At 44.0% G+C, this 24308-nt stretch overlaps 1 protein-coding gene across 1 annotated transcript in view; it reads left to right on the plus strand.

Annotated features, from left to right (window-relative positions):
* Positions 1-24308, plus strand: part of LOC147683215 (uncharacterized) — a 273042-nt gene that overhangs the window by 72006 nt on the left and 176728 nt on the right. The window contains exons 3-4 of the mRNA XM_086943700.1: positions 9041-9193; positions 10036-10184. Coding sequence (XP_086799826.1) covers positions 9041-9193; positions 10036-10184 — 302 coding nt within the window. The remainder of the gene's footprint in view (positions 1-9040; positions 9194-10035; positions 10185-24308) is intronic.

Below are 24308 nucleotides of genomic sequence, written 5' to 3' on the forward strand. Positions count from 1 at the left end.
GAACCCCAACCAAGCCCACTCCATCCCATCCCTCCACTCTCTCCCCCCCCGCCCCAACCAGAGAACCTGTAGAACAAACCATAGTCCCAGGCCTGTCAGAACCGAGTCCAGGCCTGTAGAGTCAAAACGTGAGGGAGTATGTGGCAGTAGCGACCCCGATGGCCCCCCTGCCCCTTCCCCCGCCCTCTGAGGATAATAGCAATGCAGGCAAATCCCCAAGTTGGAGTGTCTCAGGATGGGGCAGTGGTGTCCTTGACCACCTCCTGTATGGCTGCTGTCTTTTCTTGGGCCACGGTCATCGGGTCAGGTTTAAGGTCCGCCTTGGTGCGATGACGTCTCCGCTCTGTTTGACATCCACTGAGGGACCGCTGCGAGGGCCCATCCTGCGACTGTTGTGGGGAGGACTTCTCCGTCTGATCAACTTCTGCTACGTCAAGGCCCAGGACAGCACATGTGTCATTGAGGGAGCGAAGTTGATGCAGCACCCCCTTCCATTTGAAGATGATTTGGAAAGGGTGACCCCAAGAGTAGGGCACCCCATTATCTCTCAGGAAGGCCGTGACGGTCCGGAAGGACTTCCGCTTCTGGAGGGTGATGGCCGAGAGGTCATGGAAGAGGGCCACAGAGGCACCTTGGAAGTGGAGGTGTTGTTTTTGACGGGCCCCCTGCAGGATCCGCTCCTTCAAAGGAAAGTCTGGGAGATAGGCGAGAATATCCGGCGGTGGGGCAGGTGCGCGTTTTGGCAAGCCTACTCTATGAGCCCGGTCAATGCGGATGACAAAGTCAGTTGGCTCCCCCAGAATCTCCCGGAAGAGTTCCTGTAGATAACCAGTGACACGGGAGCGGTTCTCGAGGTCGTCTGCATGGGCCTGGATGTCCACCTGCTGCTCCCAGAGGCGGATGACCTCCTGCTGTAGTAGTGCTATGTCCTCGCCTCGGGCCACGTCCGCCTCCTCCACCGAGGCCACCCGCTCACCCAATATTAAGTAGGGTACATAAATTGTACGTTGAAACATTTGTTCTTTGGCAAAGGGCCATTTTGTATTGTTTTTTTGTTTTTTTTGTTTATATTTTTTGCATGTGTGAATGTTGAGTGATTGTGACTAGTCAATAGTGTGGGGTGGATGTGTTGTAAATATGTAAAGTGAATATTTGTTTTCATAAATTGATTGTTCTTTTGTACGTTGTTATATGCACCTTTAAAAAAAAGTTCTCTTAAAAATTAAAAAGCTAAGAGTGACTAGTGAACTAAAAAAATAAATAAACTAGTGACGTTAGAAAAAAACGGACTTGTTATGTTTCATTCATATAGGGGTCACCAAAAAAGTTTGTAAGGTAATTCCAGTACTGGTACTAGTGTTGTTTCTTCCTGATATCTGACTTAGCCTTGCTGGTTGATGAGTCAAGACCTTGTGTTGTTCATACGACCCGCTCACCCAGGCCATCAATGTCTGTGCGTAGTTCGCGCTGCTCCCCCGGCAGTTCCTGTTTCCGGGTGTTGAAGTCATCCCGCAGAGTGCAGAACAGGGATTCCAGAAAGGCTTTCGTGATGGGGGCCCCCACCATCGTCCGTGCCCAGATTGGTTGCGCTCGCCGGAGAGGGTGGATTCTGCGATGTGTCTCCCTTAGGGGTATGTTTGACCAGCAGGTCAGTAATGGTGCGGCCTCGTCTGCGGTTCGAGTTGGCCATGTCACCGCTTGATTATTGCCACCGACGAGCGCTGTGGTGTGTCCGGCGTGGAAAGCGCCGTCAAGGCTAAAGTTGGAGGTCGAGAGCCGGGCGGTGGACCCCCCGAGGACGATTCCCCCGCGCTCCTCCTCCCGGGCGGGTGTACCCCGGACCCACGTCGCACCTGTAGCGTCGCCGATGTGGGCCAAAAGGCAGGGGGTCAGGTGGGCTGCCAGGTGTGTCCAGCGCGCAGGCCCCTGATGGTCCGTCAGATGCCCCCCCGGAGTACCGCAGGGGAGAGCAGGCCGCACCGCAGATCTTGGCCAGTGTTGAAGGGCCCAGCAGGGCGGTAGCAGTGCAGAATGGCCGCCTAGGCCTCGTGCTAGGGCCTGTCGGGCAGTGCTCAGTCACAGGGGGTCAAGTGGGCTGCCAAGTGTGTCCAGCGCGCAGGCACCCGCTGTTCCGTCAGACGCCCACCCGGGGAACCGCAGGGGAGAGCAGGCCGCGCCGCAGATCTTGGCCAGTGTTGAAGGGCCCAGCAGGGCAATTGCAGTACAGAATAGCCGCCTAGGCCTCGTGCTAGGGCCTGTCGGGCAGTGCTCCGTCGCGGGGCCCCGGGCAGTGCACACTTCTCCTCACCTCAGACACGTCGAGAATACACCGGGCTACCAACAGGCACGGGTTCCTTCCAGGGGTTCGTTCCAAGCGCGGAGCTCCAGCTGGCCGTCTCCAGAAGTAGGGCCTAAAGCCGGGAGCTAAAGTTTGGCCACGCCTCTGAGCAGCTATGACCCGGTCGGCACGCCCCTCTCCACTGCTCTCGCCGCCGGGAACAGCCACTCCTCACCAGGTTCGTCGTTTGTTGGGAGCCCCTCTAGGCCGGACTCGGCGGCACTACAGGATTCTCTGGGCTGCAGACCAGCGTTCCGTGAAGGCCCGAGCCGAGACCTCGATTCTCGCAGCACGCCGCGTCTCGCTTGCCGGCCTCTGCTCCCTCACGTCCCCCGTGGTCATCGGTGACGGGGCTTACCGACCCGCGATGGGTCTCGATGTCAGGCACTGGCCGCCTCTGTCTCGCTGTGGGATCGTCCCGGGGCCTCACCGATGGGGCTCCGCATCAGGTCCTCCGGCCTCAGCTGCTCACGGCTGCCCACGGGAGGGTCCCGTGTTACGGCTGCGGCGGCTCTCAAGGGAGCCGGCGTCCCAAGCTGGACAGGAGACAGGTCACATAAAGCTCTTGGTCAATGGCAGTCGAGACCAGGATCGCCGGGGATCTGCAGGCTATGAAAAAGTGGGCATATGGGGTTCAGGGCCTGGGAGCCTCGCGGTCCGACGTCTGCTTAGGCCGCCATCTTGGCCACGCCCCCCCTAAAACAAGTTTAAAGCAAATTCCAATTTTGAAGACTCCTCCAACCACTATGTCGACACATTTCAAACCTTTCTCGTTTGGGCCTCATCAGGAATTTGTAAAAATAGAAGTGCATACGCTGTTACTACGTTGCTGGGATCCTGGCGCTAAAGTCTAGTAATTTCTGCCCAGGTTCAGTGGGATTATCAGGGTAAACCCCTAGATTTTTTTCTCTCTGAGGCTACCAATTGAGCCAGTGGCTCTCAGCTAAGGCATTCAACGGGACAGTGGGGCATTCTCTTGTGCACTGTTGTTCTAATACAATGGTAAGCAAACAGTAGGGGGTCTCATAGCCCACTTTAAATGCCTAATTATCTTCTTTAATTACCTAATTCTTCTAAATTGAAGCATTCTTCTGAAAAAGGAATACATCCTGTTGCTCTCCAAAATACTCTCACCACATGTTAACTGTGTTTCACCGTAATAGGGATAACACTGCAAATTTGTCAACAAGAAATCCATTGGAATGTGATGAACACCCAATTGCTCAATTTAAACCACTTTAGTCAAATTAGTTTTAGTTAAATCAGGTGTACACTTCCACAAATGTGATGTCCTCAAACTGTAAGCAGCTTAATATCTTCTAATGTTTGGAAAACCAAAAGCCCCATCATTCACATTAGCAGAGAGAAAGTACTTTGGACCATTTAAATTCTCTTTATTTTTCTTGAGAATTTCCAAAAGGTTTTATAAATTTGATTAATCTTTTGACTTAATATTGCCAAGGAAGATCATTAAACTAATGTTATAAAGTTTGATGAAACATGCATTTAGTCTGGTCCATAAATGTAAGTTAAAGGATTCTCATCTCTGCAGAGCATTTTAAAACCAAGCAAGAGTACTGTTTAGTTTATATTCCATTATATGAGCGACCTGTCTATCGATTTAACCCCATTCGTTGCCAACCATTTCTTTCTACTTTCTGCAAATGTTATCTAAAGATTTCTTATTACAACTTGCCTCACTCCCCACACTGTGTCTCTGTCTTTATAAATGAGAACATATCAGGGATGGTCAAAAGCTGAAGGGGAAGGGACATGGACCTAAAAGAGTAAGAGACCAAACAGTACACCCACATCTTTAGCATACCTCCCTTTGGCGTCACATCTCTGGTTGCATCATGGTTATGCAAGTATACTTTCAGTGATATATTGACCCACTAATCAGGGCACGTACACGCAGCATTTCGGAATTAATGGAAGGCACATATGTGATGAAAAAGACCTTTTGTGCATGGTCAGCCTGCTTTTCTGCTGCATTTTATTGCCGGTTTTAAGACTGCACACTTCTGCACTTCTGTAGAATGCCCAGTGTATGTGCTCTGACCCCCTAAAGCAAGCAGCAATTAACTAATCCATGAATGACATATTTTACTCTACTATGAGACAATTGTACGTGTGGTAAAAACAACACATGACATGGAAAGTTAAATGTCACATGTGAACTGCAGCATTTATTGTGCCATCACTACTGTGATACAGGAAAACATGGTTTCAGGCCTACAATTGAAACCTGACTGCTGCAGTGTAAACCTGTAGCCTGACCTGTCAGAATAACCCTTTTGACAAGGGAAAATCCTTTCTTTTAAATAATAACACATCACTCCTAGGTAGGCCTTGTAGCCCACAAGGTAGATTGGGTGGTGTTTAAAAGTGGGACATGAAGTATAATGTTACCATTTCCCCATTGTGATAAGCACACAAAAGCTATTTTTTCTGTGAAATGATCTGAGTGCCTATGAAAAAAATAGAGTACAAATTAAAATATTTCTTCTTTGAAACCACTAAAAAAATGATTCAACCAGTAGGTAAAACGTTTTTTTAAATACAGTTCAATGGTGAAGGTAGATATTCAAAGAGTATTTAGGGAAAGTAACTTGTAGAAAATTACCTTTTTACTGCATGACACTGCTAGAGGTGAATTTGCATTAGCCTGACAGCAGCTTCCCAGCCATTGCCACTCTAGATTCAGTATGTTAAGCTAACTTATTGTACACCTGACCCATCACCAAATCACCACCAAGATGCAAATAAGATTAACTTTCTAGCCCAAATGCTTTCTTAAAAATGGCAGTACCTACTTCTTCTAAAGGCTCAAAGTGTTTAATATTTGTGTCGACTATGCCTATAATTTCCTAATATTAGTTACTCCCTTACATACCCTGGAGAAGCACCAGTAATTTATGTAATAAAATGTTCAATTCAAATTGCTAATATTTTTTTATTAGAGAAATAGCACTACCGTTTCAAGAAATTTACTTGAATAAATTTAATAAGCAAAATCAACAAATAGTAGGTGTTAATAACATACCTTTAAATGTGAATGAAAAACATGTAAACTCTGTTTCTGTATGTCATTCCCAATTTAAAGCCACAGGCCTGATTATTACTTTGGCAGTCTGGGAACGGGCCGCCATTCCAACGCCCACTCCCAGACTGCCAAAGTCGATTGCCGCCTGTCAGATTACGAGTTTCCTCGTTGTCTGGCAGGAAGCATGGCAGTCCCATTGCAGTGCCTATATAGAAGGTACTGCAATGGGAGCGGCTAAGACCGTTGCTGCACTGCATGGACAACCGTTGTAGTCGTAATACGGTGGATGGACCTTTTGTGCAGTGATCCCCGACTGCCACCACACCTTCACTGCAGGATTGGCGGTCCTATGGACCGCCAAACTCGTAATCCGGCCCCAAATGTGCAGAATTGTCATGTTTGATAATTGTGGCAGCCCAATTACCATAATAATGATATTAACTGGAATGAAACAACTTTCTCAAAATTAGGACTGGAGTGTATTTTATGGGACATTGTTCATACAGAGGAGACGTAATATGTAGGAAGAACGCACAATGAAGTAAGGGGCCCATTATGATATCTGGTGGATCGCCACCGCTGGGCCGGCGGTGGCATTCACCCTGCCAAATGTTCCTGGTTCACCCAGCCATATTAGTATGGTGGGGGGGCACCGCGGCGGACGGGAAGACCGTCTCCCGCTTTTCCACCGGTCAGGTGGAAAAGGGACTCAAGGGACTCAATGGGGTGGCGGGCTTGCAGGCACCGTCATCCATATTAGGAAGCATGCCTTTCCATGGTGGAGACTCCGCCATGGAAAGGCATGCAGGAAATCTCCACAGGGGCCCATTGCCGGCCCCCGGAGGGTGGGGGGTCTGGGTGGCTGCACTGGGGGGTACCCATGGTACCCCATCATTGCCAAGCACAAGGTGGCAGGCACCACATGGTGCCTGTCAAGGTGTGCATGTCAATGCACAACATGGGCATTTACATTGCTATGGTGGTGCTCCCAGCACCGCCCGCTGCAATGCTAATGTCGAGGATGCGTCTGGCAGTGTGGCAGGCGCATCCTAAGTTGCATGGCGGGACCGCCGCAAATTTGGAGGTCGGTCCCGTGCGGCCCACCATTGTAATAGACCCCTAAGATACTCTACAATCTTAAATGGGATTCAAAAGACAACCAGGAGTGCTTGAAGCACTATAGGCAGAAATAAAACTATATATTTATTCTGTTCACTTATACAAGAATGTGTATATTGAAGCCCTAAAGTTGGGGTAATAGAGAACTGCACATACAAATAAGTAAGAGGAACTTCATGGGAGAAACACTTTTGGGACATGGGACAGCAGTCAGTGGAGTCGGATTGTCTGTGTTGAATGTATGTCAAGTCACCAAAAATTCAGGGGTAGCGGAGGTTACATCATGCACCCTCTGACTCTCTCACCCTTTGACTCTCAGGATTGATCTCTTGACCCATCTTAGCTCCTCAGACACTTTCCACCCACTCAGAACATTTGAAAAATGTATGCAGAAAAATCCCTGGAATCAGGAAAAACCTCTGGTGTTTGAACCAGTAATTAGAGGTCTTGCATATTATTCCCCATTCCAGAGGCTGAAACTGGTGCAGAAATGCCATCCAGAATCTTAAAGATTGTTGAATAAAAATGAATTGGTGCAGTTTGCAGTGGGCATAAAGCAGTGCTACTCAGCGACCTGTGCAGTAGTGGAAGGCGTATTTAAAGACATGGGGGCACATGCATCAACATTTGTTTTTGCGAATCCTTATTTGCGAAAAATAAGGAATCGCAAATAAGGAATCACAAAACCACATGCATGTAGAAATTGCTTAAAAAATTGCGATTTCTAAACATTCCTTAATTGCGACTCGCAATTTGCGAATCGCAATTAAGGAATACCTCCCCATTCATTCCTATGGGCCCTGAGGCCCATAGGAATGAATGGGAAGACATTCTCAATTTGCGAATCTCAATTAGAGAATCACAAATTGAGAATGCAATTTCAAGGATGCCAGGGTGTCAAAATGACACCCTGTTGCACCCCTGAAATTGATCTGTGCACATATGTTGCGCACCCACATACCCTAAGGGCATGTGGGTGCGCAACATGAAACTTTGAAAAATGCACAAAGTGCATTTTTCAAAGTTTTTGGCAAATTACCATGAAGTTCAACTTAATGGTAATTTGCTACTCCTATTAGCGAAATCGCTAATTTTTTTACTTTGATGCATTGCATTTAAGGCATCTCAATTTGGGATTCCTTAAATGCAATCGCAATTTAAGGAATCTCAATTTAGAGATTCCTTAAATTGCGATTTTTGGTCGCAAAGGGGCAGATTCTGAGTATCTGCCCATTTGCGACCGGTTTTAGCTTGATGCATGTGGCTGATGGAGCTTAAAATTAAGCACATACATGTGAAGCTCTAGGGGATCCAACTGCAAAGATAGCTGACTTGATTGCACTTCTTCCAGCCAAACCGAATACACATCCTTCCGTTACAACACAGGGGCATATTACCAAGGGGGGCGATAGGCAATTATCGCCGATTTAGCGGCCGTTTTCGGCCATTAAGCAGCGATAATTCTATCGCCCTATTAGCAAGCTGTCGCTAACTGATGTTAGCGACAGCTTTTAGGTGATAGCGATCGGTTTGGGGCCCACTTTGCATGTCAACGATGTTTATCGCTAATGACATGCAAAGTGGGCGTACCCAACCAATTAGCGACTGAAAGCAGTCGCTAATGTCGCTATCGCCTATTAGCAAGGCAGGCGTAGTGTTAGATATATTCGCGCTAAGCGCGAATATCTCCAAATACTAACACCTGCCCAGACCAGTTCTTAGCCATGTTATCCAATGGGAGGTGGATAACATGGCTAAGAGCATTTCGTCGCTAATGCGTGAATATCGCTGAATTCTCAGCGATATTCACGCATTTTGCCGCTATCGCTAGATATTTTAGCACAATGGAGAAAAACGTTGCTAATAGCATGTTTTCTCCGCTAACATATCCAGCGATAGACAGCGATAAAAATATTGTTGCTAAGCCTATTTAGCGATAACTATCGCTACTTGTTGGTAAAATGCCCCCCTGTTTCTAGTTCATCATTCCGCGGTCAGATTAAAATGTTGATTTTACAACCGGGCTTCCATATATATATATATATGTATAGCTTTTTTGTACTTTTGTACTTCCAGATGGATTACATAATAATAACAATTGTAAATACTTGCCTGGTAGCAATCGGAACAAGTATTCACACTTATTAAGTACAAATATTATGCCTCCAATAAGTACTAAAGGGCCATACTATCAATTCCACAGTTGTAACCATTTATTAAAAATGAAGGCCTAATTTTGAATTAGCTTAAAAGGCAGTTGGTCTGAAGACCTCGAATCAACCACCAGACAAGTGCAAGGATCTCCTGATATAGTGGGTCGATCCTCTGCCAGGGGACTGGAGGTCCGAGCCTCTCTGACTTGTCGAGCTGGCAGGTAGCATGCCAGGGTCTAATTACGCCATTAATGGTGCGCTATCTATGATTTCACCTGCTAAAAAAGCCCTGTCCCTGGATGAAGAAGCAAAGCCTGATAGTTTTAGGGTCTGATTTTTAGCTCTTGTTTTGAAAACCTTCACCCTGCTGTGCTCTTGTTTAAGTTTGTGCTGGCCAACCCAGAAATCTCCTTGGAAGATGCACCTCCAGTGTTCCTGAACCCGTTACTGATGACCATCCGTGATGAGCGCTATATGTTGGGAAAAGAGCTCTACATATGGGATATCCAATTGCGAAATCAAGACATTGCAAATCTTGTAAGTAAAAAATGCTATTAGAATATTGTTACGTTTCTCCTTAATGTCTACTTCAGTTGGTTCATTCTAATTAAGATAGCTTTCTTGTCGGACAAACCACATTTAGGGAGTGTTCTGAGATGAAAAGCAATGGCTGAGGGTGGCTGTTCTATTGTCCCCCTTTGCATTTTGCTTTAATGTTATAAGCTTGGGAAATAAGGGAAGTCTCTAGCCAGACCTAAAAAGGGTGTTAACACTGGACAAATCACAAGCTGTGCCTATGTTTTTCAAACTGGGTAAGGTTGCCCTCTTGCGCAGACAATTCATGTAACAATACACCAAACTGATCAATGAGCCTGTGTCATTGGTCAGTCTTTAGTCATTCGTTTGGGCCAGAGTTCAGTTTGGACTAGTCACCTGTTGACAGTCAGTAGTTTTTCATTAAACTTTTTTTTAACTAATCTAATTTCGAGGTACTTTTGGCAGATTGTTTAATTTTAGAGTATGTGAGAATTTGTAACTGATCAAGCAGAGATTGGTATTTCTGATCGATAGCATGTTTTAGTTCTCTATATTATTGTGGTATAGAGTGCTGGGAATGGAAGTTTCATTGGTTATACAGCTGAGAAAGATACACTGTTTGCCAGTCTTCGTTGACACTTGAGGAATATGATGGGTGCAATGAGTCAGCTCGGCCATAAGAGGTCTCCATTGTTCGGCCATTTTAGGGGTGTACCAAATAGAGGCATCCTAGAACTAATCCAATTCTTTGCCCTTGCAATAATAGCTGTTCAAGCAAATTTGTTTCATACAAATCAAATCATTTTTGCTGCCTCCCTCACAGTGACTACTTTCTGTTATAGGCAATCCTTCTAGCGTTGCGTGGGCGCACAATCTACCCCTTTAGTAAACTGGAAATATTGGACTGTGGAGTAGGCACCTGGTCTTTGGACCGACTTGGAAAAGTCATCAACTTCAGCAACCTGGTCGCCATTGTTCTGGATTATAACGAGTAAGAAAGAGTATACAAATATGTTTGTGAGAAACAAAAATGTTAACAAAGCAATAGACCAATTATGTACTCACCAAAATAACCTAATTTTAGGGAGGCTTGCTTTTATATATTATATCTTCAAATGAGATAAAGAATATTGAACGCTGTTAGGTGCTGCCTCTTGTGTCGCATGTCTGGTTTGCTCTACTTGCTAGCACTTACTTTGCAAACCTTTGCAACCCAAGCCATTTTTTGTCCATTTTTGTTTTTGAACCTGGTCTCAGCAATTCGCGACAGGTTTTCCTTTCTTTAGGCATGATTTTAGTATGAAAAGAGGTGGAGGTCTAGCAGTTATTTACCACAACCATTTCAAAACTACCTTCTTTGCTCTTCTTCCTTCTTTAAATGTGAAGCACTATCATTTAAAATTGAATTAAATAAAAATGCCTCCTTCAATGGCCTACTTATTTATCGTCCTCCAGGGTCTAGAGCGGCCTCCGCTCAAGCCTTCAGTCAACTAATGGAAAATTATCACAGTTCTTGGATACCTTAATCTCCATTTAGAGAAAAGTTTGCATAAAGACTGTATATTTTCTGGACATGGTGGCCTGTCTAGGTTTACCTCAGTTGGTTAAGGGCCCTACTCATCAAGCGTGCCATTTACTGAATGGCATCTTTTCAGATAACCCCTTTCTTCATCCTACCACATCTCTTCCGTTTATTTAGTCTGACCACTTAGCAATCATATTCGAAGTGGTAGCGGTGATCAAAGCCACTAATACTAATCCACTCCAATCAAACATAGCAACTTGTCCAGGGCATTAGCTAGACCTTGACATGCTTAGCTCAGCACTAGTGAGCACCCTGCCCTCCTGTTCAAAAGATTTGGACACTGCCACCACCAATTACCATCGGTGGTTAGAAGGTGGTTTGAATCAATTAGTGCCAGTAAAAGTGTGTAAATGCCATAGAGCCACTACTCCAAACCATGTTTCTCAGAGAAACTCAGGGGCATATTAGCAAGAACCTCGTTAAAATTATCCCCGTTTTAGTGGCCGGAAACTGCCGCTAAAACGGCGATAATTTTAACGAGGTTCTTGCTGATATGCCCCTCAGATTATAAAAATAGCTTTGCTGCAAGAAAGAAAGAAGGTGGAAAATTAATAATAACAGCAGGAAAGGGAAATCTATAAAACCACCATCCGAGCATATAAGAAACTGATCTATCAGAAAAAAGCCTGCTATTTTCACTCACAAAATCGAAACATCAAAATACTCCTCAAAAGAATTGTTTGCTAATATAAAATAATTAACCAAGCCCGCCGACAATAAAAACAATATAGTCAACCCAGCCTTCTGCAATTTGCTATCTTCTTCCTTCCAAGCTAAGGTGAAAGATGCATATAACATCTTCTCTGCCAACAACAAGCAACCTCCTTGTTTGTTAACTAGAGACTTGGCCTCTACTGATTTAACCTTGGGATCTACTAAGGCCCTCCAATCGGCTCATATCCCCATGATTCTATCCTCCCTCTCCTCATTGACTGTGGATCAGGTCTAGGACCTACTCGGTAATATTCTTTCAGCTCCCCTCTGGAACTTTGACCCCCAAATATCATGCATATGATTCCACAAATTGTATCGACTTATCTAACTAACATCTTTAATTCAATGTTCAGAGCTGGTTATTTTCTTTAGACCTGGAACAAAGCCTCAGTTCTGCCCCTCCTCAAGAAACCAAACCTGGATGTTTCAGATCCTAACAATTACATGCTAATTTCACACCTACCTTTCCTGGCTAAGGTGGCAGAGAAGGCTATTAATCAGGAACTTATAACCTTTATAAACAACAACCACCTCCTGGACCCGACTCAGTTCCGCTTTAGAAGTGAACACAGTACCAAACTGGCCTTGATTACTGTGTCAGAAGATAGCAGACGCTTGACAAAGGAGATAATGCTGCCTTGATCCTATTAGACCTCTCGGCGGCATTTCACATGGTCAGCCATGACCCGCCTATAGACTGCCTTTACTCTATTGGAATTAGAGGAGTGACCCTTGCTCTTTTAAATCTTTTTTCTTTGCACGTGAGCAATTTGTCGTTTTGGACGAAATCACATTATCCCCATTTTCTTTACCATGTGGTTTGCTGCAGGGCTTATCTTAAAGTCCTACTCATTTCAACCTTTACGTTGACCCTCTACCACGGATCATTAAATCTTCTGGATTTTCAGTGGTACCCTATGCCAACAACACCCAGATCCTGGTGTCAGTGGATAGTTATCCTTAGGATACCGCTATTAGGTTCCATAACTGCATGCAACAGAACAGCAGTTGGATGAGCAAAAATTGTATAAAACTGAAGTCGAGCATAACCGAGGTTCTACCTTTAGGATGGAATACCTAGTTTTGGTTCCCAAGCTGGTGGCCACAGGAACTAGGTAATCTACCCACTCCAATAACAAAAGTTACCTTGGGATCTTTTTCGATAGCAAACTTTCATTTTAAAGCCATATTAATGCCATTACATCCTCCTCCTTCTTCACTCTGAAACGTCTAAGGAAAATCTTTCCATTTTTCCCGCAGGAGTTGCAGAAAACCATGGTATCTGTCCTCCTGCTGTCCAAACTGGACTACTGCAATACCTTAGTTGTGAATTTGCAGAAAAGACTCTTAAATATGCTGCAGATTGTACAAAACGGTACTATAAGTATAGCGCCTAAAAGCACAAAGAGCCACTTACAGTAATGTATTGTGCGAGACCGGTTGAAAGTCACAATTTCAGGCTGACCATGATGGCGCGTGGGCCGGATACAAGGGCCAGGTTACTCCAGCTGAAAATAGTTACCTTCTGTAGCCCAGCGTGAACAGTTCTGTTCACGGTGGAGGAGGCTGCGAGAAGCAGGTAAGAGCGCCATTGATGGTTGTCGCTGCAGTGCGAAGAGCAGGCAGGGCGCCGCAGACAGTAATTGCTGTACTGCAAAGATCGTTATTGAACCTTTGCATTGGCGGTCAACATGGGCTTGATGCTGTAGCAGATCTCAGGTTGCCGGGCATCGCTGTAGTCATTTGCGGTCGGGAGGATGGCAAGATCTTGGAGTGAACAGGCCTGTTCAAGGGTAACGAAGAGCCAAAAAATTTACAGATTTCTCCTTTTCTTTTAGGAGGAGTTCAATTGATGCCAACCCAGGGTCCCGGACCTGAGGGCACCTACCCTTTCCTTTATTTGTTCCCCTGTGAAATGTATCCACAAAAGAACAAAACACTTTGGCTGCAAATGTTGTTTTTTTCAGAAATTGTTCTATTCCCAAGTGCATCCTCAGGACGGAGAGAAAAAAAGGTTTAACATATGAAAAATTAATAAAGAACTATATAAAGCCAGACAGAGTGGTTGCAAAGTGGACAGATTGGTTTTAGTCACAACCACACACATTAGTGCCAGTTTACAGAATTTGTCAGTGAAGCGCTACTTTAGTTTTCATTTAGTCTTTCTTTGAACAGCATTGTATCAGCTGTTTTCCTTATTTAATTGATCAAATGTGTACCACAGCTCTGTGTTCAGGGATTTGGTATTTTGTAACCCATACTGCTTACATTTTCAGAAGGATATAGCAATGGAGATTAAAACGAGATTATAACGGGTCCCTACCCTGTCGTCATGTCCTTAACTTATCAAGCAAAAACTCTCCTTGATTTCTGAATAATAAGTGTAAAAACATTAAGGTAACCATGTTGTTCCTACTTAAATTTCACATGCTTTACTTAATCTTGAATTCCCTATGAGTATTCAGCATATTACTCAGGCCTCCCCTCCCTCATAACCTATTTCCCACTTTCTGGTTCTCCAGCGCCGCAAAGGTATACGAATGGCAATAGCGCTATGCAAATATCATCACTCCACTGCATACAAAAAACAAGTGAAAAACGTTTTCATTTTTAACACTAAGAGCTCTTAACTTTCACAAATGCGAGACTGATTGCATTGCAAATGCTTGTTTAGCTAGGCAGGTTCCCTCCCTTATCACCCACCTTATATAGCCTGCCCTACTTCACCCTATATTGAGCCATAGCCTCTTGCTCAGCATTGTTTCTCTGGTCCTCCCTTATCACCTCGATTTTGTGTGCTAATCCAGTAATGGAGAGTACTCATATTCCACTTCGCATTGTGTGAATTTGGAATCCAGCTCCCTACTCTCTTTGTCTTTATCTCTCTTTTTCCCAGTCTTGTGTAATGAGCTGTCTCTTCATGACCATCTTCTACGCCTCCCATATGTTTACCTTGGAATCTGCTGGGACTGTATTTTCCTTGAAACAGAAGTCTGTGGCCTCAGCAATCAGATTTCTAGTATTCGAGTCTGTTAATTCCCATGAGTCCAGCGTGCACTTCACCAATGTCCCTGGTCTGGTGGACCGTAGATTTGTAACTATGGGCGAGTGGTTTGTTATATCGGATCACTGACAGAATATCGACAGTCAAAATATCGACTTGCCAAAATATCGAGGTATAAATATCGAATACCAGAATATCAACTTCCTATCTACAAACAGGTAAGTACAAAAATATTGACTCCAAAATATCGATAGGAAAAAATATAGACAGTCCGAATATCGAATTTTTTAAATATCTTAAAAGTAATTTAAAACTAATATAATAATAAATATAATTAATTTAAACATACTTAAAATACTTAAATAAACTTAAAATTAATAAATAATTAATGTAACTTAAAAATGTTTTATTTTTTATTTTAAAACATATATATATATATAAATATATATATATATATATATATATATATATATATATATATATATATATATATATATATATATATTATTAACAAAACATATACAGTATTTTTACCGCAGTATAGCAAGAGGGTTAAATTTACTATTCCCACTCCGGAGAGTGCAACAGTAGGGAAAGCGTTGGATAGCGTAGGGGTAAAAATTGCTATTTCCACTCCAGAGAGCGCAATAGTAGGGAAAGCGTTGGATAGCGTAGGGGTAAAAATTACTATTCCCACTCCAGTGAGCACAACAGTAGGGAAAGCGTTGGATAGCGTAGGGGTAAAAATTACTATTCCCACTCCAGTGAGTGCAACAGTAGGGAAAGCGTTGGATAGCGTAGGGGTAAAAATTACGATTCCAACTCCAGAGAGTGCAACAGTAGGGCAAGTGTTGGAGAGTGAGAGTGTAAAAATTACTATTACCACTCCAGAGAGAGCAACAGTAGTGAAAGCGTTGGATAGCTTAGGGGTAAAAATTACTATTCCCACTTCAGAGAGCGCAACAGTAGGGAAACCATTGGATAGCGTAGGGGCAAAAATAACTATTCCCACTCCAGAGAGTGCAACAGTAGGGAAAGTGTTGGATAGCGTAGGGGTAAAAATTACTATTCCCACTCCAGTGAGTGCAACAGTAGGGAATGCGTTGGATAACGTAGGGATAAAAATTACTATTCCTACTCCAGAGAGTGCAACAGTAGGGAAAGCGTTGAATAGCGTAGGGATAAAAATTACTATTCCCACTTCAGTGAGTGCAACAGTAGGGAAAGCGTTGGATAGGGTAAGGGTAAAAATTACTATTCCTACTCCAGAGAGTGCAACAGTAGGGAAAGCATTGGATAGCGTAGGGTTAAAAATTACAATTTCCACTCCAGTGAGTGCAATAGTAGGGAAAGTAAATACTTCATATATAAATATAAATAACATAAATATTAATACCAATTACAAAATAATTAAAATATTTTACCATTTTATAAAATATATTAATTAATTAATAAAAAGTACAAATAAAAATTAACTAATAATAAAAATTACCTATTAATACTAATTATTTACCAATTACCAATACATTAATTTACAATATAAAAATAATTAAAAATTAGACACAATTTTTAAAAAAATGTAATTACTTACAATTAAATTACTTCCCAAGCTATTCCCCTATAAACACACAACCCACTACAGAAAATAATGCAATAAAAGTAAAATGTTTATCAATTAATCAATTACAATAAATTACAAATTATATTTTAATTAATTACCAATTAATAATTAATTAACAATGAATTCTAAATAAATAACAATAAATAAAATAACATATTTAATTAATTATAATTAAATTACTTCCCACCCTATTCCCCTATAAACCCACAACCCGCTACAGAAAATAAATTACTAAAATTAACATATTTATCAATTAATCAATTACAATTAATTACCAATTATATTTTAAATATTTACAAAGTAATAATTAATTCACAATTATTTCCAAAAAAATACCAACAAATAAAATAACATATATAATTAAATTACTTCCCACCCTATTCCCCTAGAAACCCACAACCCGCTACAGAACATAAATTACTGAAATTGATATATTTATCAATTAATAAATTAAAATTAATTACCAATTATATTTTAATTTATAACCAATTAATAATTAATTGACAATTAATTTTAAATAAATACCAATAAATAAAATAACATATTTAATTAATTATAATTAAATTACTTCCCACCCTATTCGCCTATAAACCACAACCCGCTACAGAAAACAAATTACTAAAATAACATATTTATCAATTAATCATTTAAAATTAATTACCAATTATATTTTAATTAATTACCAATTAATAATTAATTAACAATTAATTCTAAATAAATACCAATAAATAAAATAACATATTTTATTAATTATAATTAAATTCCTTCCCACCCTATTCCCCTATAAACCCACAACCTGCTACAGAATTATATTACACAAAAATTGAAAATTAATATTAACTTACCTTAAATTCGATATTTCTGTTGTCTATATTCTGTCTAGTCGATATTATGTCCATTCTATATTTTTGATTCGATAATATGTCCATTCTATTCGATATTAAAATGTTCTAGTCGATATTTTGGTAGTCTATATTCTGTCTAGTCGATATTATGTCTATTCTATATTTTTTACTCAATATTATGTCTAGTCGATAATAAAAACTCGATATTTTGACTCTATACCGTTACACTCAAACAGCATGGGAACCAGGTGGTGGGAGCCTGCTTTCATGTCATTGGCATGTTACGTAAAATCTTTCCCTTACTACCGGATGCAACTAGAACAACGTTGATACAGGCTCTGGTCCTGAGTCAAATAGACTATTGTAATGGCCTGCTCCTGTCTGCTAACGAGGGAGTCACAACAAGACTCCAGGTGGTTCAGAACACGGCAGCTCGCCTGGTTCTGAACGCCCCCCCTCGTACCCCGTCCAAACCACTGCTGACAAAATTGCACTGGTTATCAGTCAAGCAGAGGGCCAAGTTCAAAGTATGCTGCACAATACACAAAAGCCTTAACGGGCTGGGTCCAGCATACCTGACTACAAAGTTCGTTCCCTATGTACCTTCCCGGACACTTAGGTCGAGCGAGCAAGGCCTCCTCTGTGTACCTAGAGCAAAAAAAGCCAGACATGGAACCAAAGCGTTATCAGTAGCAGGACCCTCCCTTAGGAATAGTCTTCCAAAGTCTCTCAAGCTATGTGTAGAACACCTCCCATTTAGAAAACTGCTGAAGACCTTCTTATTCCAACACTAGAACGGCTTCTAAACTTTTTCTTCCCCAAACATATGCTGTAGATGCCTAAATCGATTTACAAAAGGGGGTGGTGATGAACAGAGTGTCTGAATTGAGCAGACCACTCTTACCCAGTCCAAAGATCAGGGCTTGATCCATCACCGTTATTTATCTCACTGCCCCATCCCAGCTCAGAACCTGGCTATATGCAAATCAGTCTGTCCCTGGCCCAGTGCATCATGGGAACAGGGCAGACTAAACTACCAAGCCAATTCTTTACCAGAAAGGAGACAAGCTACCGGGGACCGGTTTCTGGCATTTCAGCCTCTTCGGCCCGGCTTGCTTGAATCCTGATGGAGCAATGAGAAAGGGACTCATGTCTGAGTATACCCTGCCACACCTATAGTGGCCAAAATCGATTTACAAAAGGGGGTGGTGATGAACAGAGTGTCTGAATTGAGCAGACCACTCTTACCCAGTCCAAAGATCAGGGCTTGATCCATCACCGTTATTTATCTCACTGCCCCATCCCAGCTCAGAACCTGGCTATATGCAAATCAGTCTGTCCCTGGCCCAGTGCATCATGGGAACAGGGCAGACTAAACTACCAAGCCAATTCTTTACCAGAAAGGAGACAAGCTACCGGGGACCGGTTTCTGGCATTTCAGCCTCTTCGGCCCGGCTTGCTTGAATCCTGATGGAGCAGTGAGAAAGGGACTCATGTCTGAGTATACCCTGCCACACCTATAGTGGCCAAAATCGATTTACAAAAGGGGGTGGTGATGAACAGAGTGTCTGAATTGAGCAGACCACTCTTACCCAGTCCAAAGATCAGGGCTTGATCCATCACCGTTATTTATCTCACTGCCCCATCCCAGCTCAGAACCTGGCTATATGCAAATCAGTCTGTCCCTGGCCCAGTGCATCATGGGAACAGGGCAGACTAAACTACCAAGCCAATTCTTTACCAGAAAGGAGACAAGCTACCGGGGACCGGTTTCTGGCATTTCAGCCTCTTCGGCCCGGCTTGCTTGAATCCTGATGGAGCAGTGAGAAAGGGACTCATGTCTGAGTATACCCTGCCACACCTATTTAATTCAGAGACTCTGTCCCTCACCACCCCTTGTTGTAAATATTTTTGTCCACCCTAAGCGTGGAAGGGTATACTCAGATGTGAGTCCCTTGCTCATTGCACCATCAGGATTCAAGCAAGCCGGGCCGAAGAGGCTGAAATGCCAGAAACCGGTCCCCGGTAGCTTGTTTCCTTCCCAGTGTAAGAATTGGCTTTTGTAGTTTGGTTTGCCCTGTTCCCATCATGCACTGGGACAGGAACAGACTAATTTGCATACAGTCAGGTTCTGAAACTGGGATGGTGCAGTGAGCTAAAAAACGGTGTTGGATCTAGCCCTGATCTCTTGACTGGGTGAGAGTATTCTGTTTAATTCAGAGACTCTGTCCCTCACCACCCCTTGTTGTAAATATTTTTGTCCACCCTAAGCGTGGAAGGGTATACTCAGATGTGAGTCCCTTGCTCATTGCACCATCAGGATTCAAGCAAGCCGGGCCGAAGAGGCTGAAATGCCAGAAACCGGTCCCCGGTAGCTTGTTTCCTTCCCAGTGTAAGAATTGGCTTTTGTAGTTTGGTTTGCCCTGTTCCCATCATGCACTGGGACAGGAACAGACTAATTTGCATACAGTCAGGTTCTGAAACTGGGATGGTGCAGTGAGCTAAAAAACGGTGTTGGATCTAGCCCTGATCTCTTGACTGGGTGAGAGTATTCTGTTTAATTCAGAGACTCTGTCCCTCACCACCCCTTGTTGTAAATATTTTTGTCCACCCTAAGCGTGGAAGGGTATACTCAGATGTGAGTCCCTTGCTCATTGCACCATCAGGATTCAAGCAAGCCGGGCCGAAGAGGCTGAAATGCCAGAAACCGGTCCCCGGTAGCTTGTTTCCTTCCCAGTGTAAGAATTGGCTTTTGTAGTTTGGTTTGCCCTGTTCCCATCATGCACTGGGACAGGAACAGACTAATTTGCATACAGTCAGGTTCTGAAACTGGGATGGTGCAGTGAGCTAAAAAACGGTGTTGGATCTAGCCCTGATCTCTTGACTGGGTGAGAGTATTCTGTTTAATTCAGAGACTCTGTCCCTCACCACCCCTTGTTGTAAATATTTTTGTCCACCCTAAGCGTGGAAGGGTATACTCAGATGTGAGTCCCTTGCTCATTGCACCATCAGGATTCAAGCAAGCCGGGCCGAAGAGGCTGAAATGCCAGAAACCGGTCCCCGGTAGCTTGTTTCCTTCCCAGTGTAAGAATTGGCTTTTGTAGTTTGGTTTGCCCTGTTCCCATCATGCACTGGGACAGGAACAGACTAATTTGCATACAGTCAGGTTCTGAAACTGGGATGGTGCAGTGAGCTAAAAAACGGTGTTGGATCTAGCCCTGATCTCTTGACTGGGTGAGAGTATTCTGTTTAATTCAGAGACTCTGTCCCTCATCACCCCTTGTTGTAAATATTTTTGTCCACCCTAAGCGTGGAAGGGTATACTCAGATGTGAGTCCCTTGCTCATTGCACCATCAGGATTCAAGCAAGCCGGGCCGAAGAGGCTGAAATGCCAGAAACCGGTCCCCGGTAGCTTGTTTCCTTCCCAGTGTAAGAATTGGCTTTTGTAGTTTGGTTTGCCCTGTTCCCATCATGCACTGGGACAGGAACAGACTAATTTGCATACAGTCAGGTTCTGAAACTGGGATGGTGCAGTGAGCTAAAAAACGGTGTTGGATCTAGCCCTGATCTCTTGACTGGGTGAGAGTATTCTGTTTAATTCAGAGACTCTGTCCCTCACCACCCCTTGTTGTAAATATTTTTGTCCACCCTAAGCGTGGAAGGGTATACTCAGATGTGAGTCCCTTGCTCATTGCACCATCAGGATTCAAGCAAGCCGGGCCGAAGAGGCTGAAATGCCAGAAACCGGTCCCCGGTAGCTTGTTTCCTTCCCAGTGTAAGAATTGGCTTTTGTAGTTTGGTTTGCCCTGTTCCCATCATGCACTGGGACAGGAACAGACTAATTTGCATACAGTCAGGTTCTGAAACTGGGATGGTGCAGTGAGCTAAAAAACGGTGTTGGATCTAGCCCTGATCTCTTGACTGGGTGAGAGTATTCTGTTTAATTCAGAGACTCTGTCCCTCACCACCCCTTGTTGTAAATATTTTTGTCCACCCTAAGCGTGGAAGGGTATACTCAGATGTGAGTCCCTTGCTCATTGCACCATCAGGATTCAAGCAAGCCGGGCCGAAGAGGCTGAAATGCCAGAAACCGGTCCCCGGTAGCTTGTTTCCTTCCCAGTGTAAGAATTGGCTTTTGTAGTTTGGTTTGCCCTGTTCCCATCATGCACTGGGACAGGAACAGACTAATTTGCATACAGTCAGGTTCTGAAACTGGGATGGTGCAGTGAGCTAAAAAACGGTGTTGGATCTAGCCCTGATCTCTTGACTGGGTGAGAGTATTCTGTTTAATTCAGAGACTCTGTCCCTCACCACCCCTTGTTGTAAATATTTTTGTCCACCCTAAGCGTGGAAGGGTATACTCAGATGTGAGTCCCTTGCTCATTGCACCATCAGGATTCAAGCAAGCCGGGCCGAAGAGGCTGAAATGCCAGAAACCGGTCCCCGGTAGCTTGTTTCCTTCCCAGTGTAAGAATTGGCTTTTGTAGTTTGGTTTGCCCTGTTCCCATCATGCACTGGGACAGGAACAGACTAATTTGCATACAGTCAGGTTCTGAAACTGGGATGGTGCAGTGAGCTAAAAAACGGTGTTGGATCTAGCCCTGATCTCTTGACTGGGTGAGAGTATTCTGTTTAATTCAGAGACTCTGTCCCTCACCACCCCTTGTTGTAAATATTTTTGTCCACCCTAAGCGTGGAAGGGTATACTCAGATGTGAGTCCCTTGCTCAATGCACCATCAGGATTCAAGCAAGCCGGGCCGAAGAGGCTGAAATGCCAGAAACCGGTCCCCGGTAGCTTGTTTCCTTCCCAGTGTAAGAATTGGCTTTTGTAGTTTGGTTTGCCCTGTTCCCATCATGCACTGGGACAGGAACAGACTAATTTGCATACAGTCAGGTTCTGAAACTGGGATGGTGCAGTGAGCTAAAAAACGGTGTTGGATCTAGCCCTGATCTCTTGACTGGGTGAGAGTATTCTGTTTAATTCAGAGACTCTGTCCCTCACCACCCCTTGTTGTAAATATTTTTGTCCACCCTAAGCGTGGAAGGGTATACTCAGATGTGAGTCCCTTGCTCATTGCACCATCAGGATTCAAGCAAGCCGGGCCGAAGAGGCTGAAATGCCAGAAACCGGTCCCCGGTAGCTTGTTTCCTTCCCAGTGTAAGAATTGGCTTTTGTAGTTTGGTTTGCCCTGTTCCCATCATGCACTGGGACAGGAACAGACTAATTTGCATACAGTCAGGTTCTGAAACTGGGATGGTGCAGTGAGCTAAAAAACAGTGTTGGATCTAGCCCTGATCTCTTGACTGGGTGAGAGTATTCTGTTTAATTCAGAGACTCTGTCCCTCACCACCCCTTGTTGTAAATATTTTTGTCCACCCTAAGCGTGGAAGGGTATACTCAGATGTGAGTCCCTTGCTCATTGCACCATCAGGATTCAAGCAAGCCGGGCCGAAGAGGCTGAAATGCCAGAAACCGGTCCCCGGTAGCTTGTTTCCTTCCCAGTGTAAGAATTGGCTTTTGTAGTTTGGTTTGCCCTGTTCCCATCATGCACTGGGACAGGAACAGACTAATTTGCATACAGTCAGGTTCTGAAACTGGGATGGTGCAGTGAGCTAAAAAACGGTGTTGGATCTAGCCCTGATCTCTTGACTGGGTGAGAGTATTCTGTTTAATTCAGAGACTCTGTCCCTCACCACCCCTTGTTGTAAATATTTTTGTCCACCCTAAGCGTGGAAGGGTATACTCAGATGTGAGTCCCTTGCTCATTGCACCATCAGGATTCAAGCAAGCCGGGCCGAAGAGGCTGAAATGCCAGAAACCGGTCCCCGGTAGCTTGTTTCCTTCCCAGTGTAAGAATTGGCTTTTGTAGTTTGGTTTGCCCTGTTCCCATCATGCACTGGGACAGGAACAGACTAATTTGCATACAGTCAGGTTCTGAAACTGGGATGGTGCAGTGAGCTAAAAAACGGTGTTGGATCTAGCCCTGATCTCTTGACTGGGTGAGAGTATTCTGTTTAATTCAGAGACTCTGTCCCTCACCACCCCTTGTTGTAAATATGTAGATGCCTAAAGGCGCAGAGATACTCCTCCGGGAGTCGAATCTAGCGCGGTACAAACCTGCAAATAAATAAATAAATAAATAAATATCACAGGGCAGGAAGGCTGTGTGGCCAAATCTCCCCAATTGGTGACGTGGTACCAAAAAAAAGCCCAGCCTGGATATTGAGTGCATGTTATTGAATGCAAAAGAGTACTGCTGTGTCTTGGGTTGTACTTCCCACTATAAGTCTGCCATCCCCAGTGATTTGAGCAATGAAGCTAGATCTCGCCCGATAAGTAGTAGGAACTCTGGGGTCTCTCCTATCCATCCCCCCGGGCTGTCTAAGCCCTCAGTCTGCGTTCCCGGTAGGAAGTACCAGAGCGTTAATGTTAGGTTGACTCAGTTCCAGCGTCCTCTTATTGCTGCTTGGCATCCAAACAAGTCAGGGCAGGAGTGGGTGAAGTGCAACAGAAACAGGAGTGATTTACGGACCAGGTGGATTTCTTGCAACAGGACTATGTCCGGGTTGTGACTATACAAGTATCTCCACAGCAATCCCCTCTTTAATTTGTTTCTCAGGCCATTCAAATTCCATGAGAGTAAATTAAGTTTCTGTTGTGGGAGACTCTGGTGAGGTGTGTGTTCTACTGTGTTTGCTGCTCAAATGCAATTCCCTTACGTTTGTTGTGTGACTCGGTATGCCTCTAACTGTCTCTCATTCCACCTCCTCCCCATCCAACATCCTCATGCCATCACTAAAGCCCGAGATGTCTGCCGCCCGAACCCCAACCCCAACTGGTAACTCGTTTTGAGCATTAAACAGATATCTTCCTTTTTAGTAGGGGGAGTGACCCAGTAGTACAGCTTAAGTACCCACCATGGCAAACCCAATTGAGTTGCCCAAGGGCCCGTACACTCAGGGGCTCCAGTCAGGTTCCCAATGTATCATCCTATAATGTCTGCTGTCATCGGAGTGACTACCGGGAGCTGCACCTCATCTGGACCCTCCTCGGAGCATGTGGAATCGCCCGCTGTGTTTTCTGAATCCTTCTCCAGTGTTGCCCTTCTATTGCCAGTGAACAAAGGATGCTGATGCTGTATTTCTGCCACAACTTTGGCTCTTTAAGTCTCTGTGTTGTTGTCAGGGTTCTCTTCGGTACTCTGCATGGTTTACATTTTGGCCAAAGTGCTGGTTTTTTTCTTTAATTTTGGTCTAGTGGGGTCCCTCTGGGTCCTCCCCCATTGGGTCTCGGGGGACAGGGTATCACTACCCTGCCCTGTTATTTCTCTTCTTTTTATAAAT

Source organism: Lissotriton vulgaris, chromosome 11 (genome assembly GCF_964263255.1).
Source record: "Lissotriton vulgaris chromosome 11, aLisVul1.2, whole genome shotgun sequence".
NCBI lineage: Eukaryota > Metazoa > Chordata > Amphibia > Caudata > Salamandridae > Lissotriton > Lissotriton vulgaris.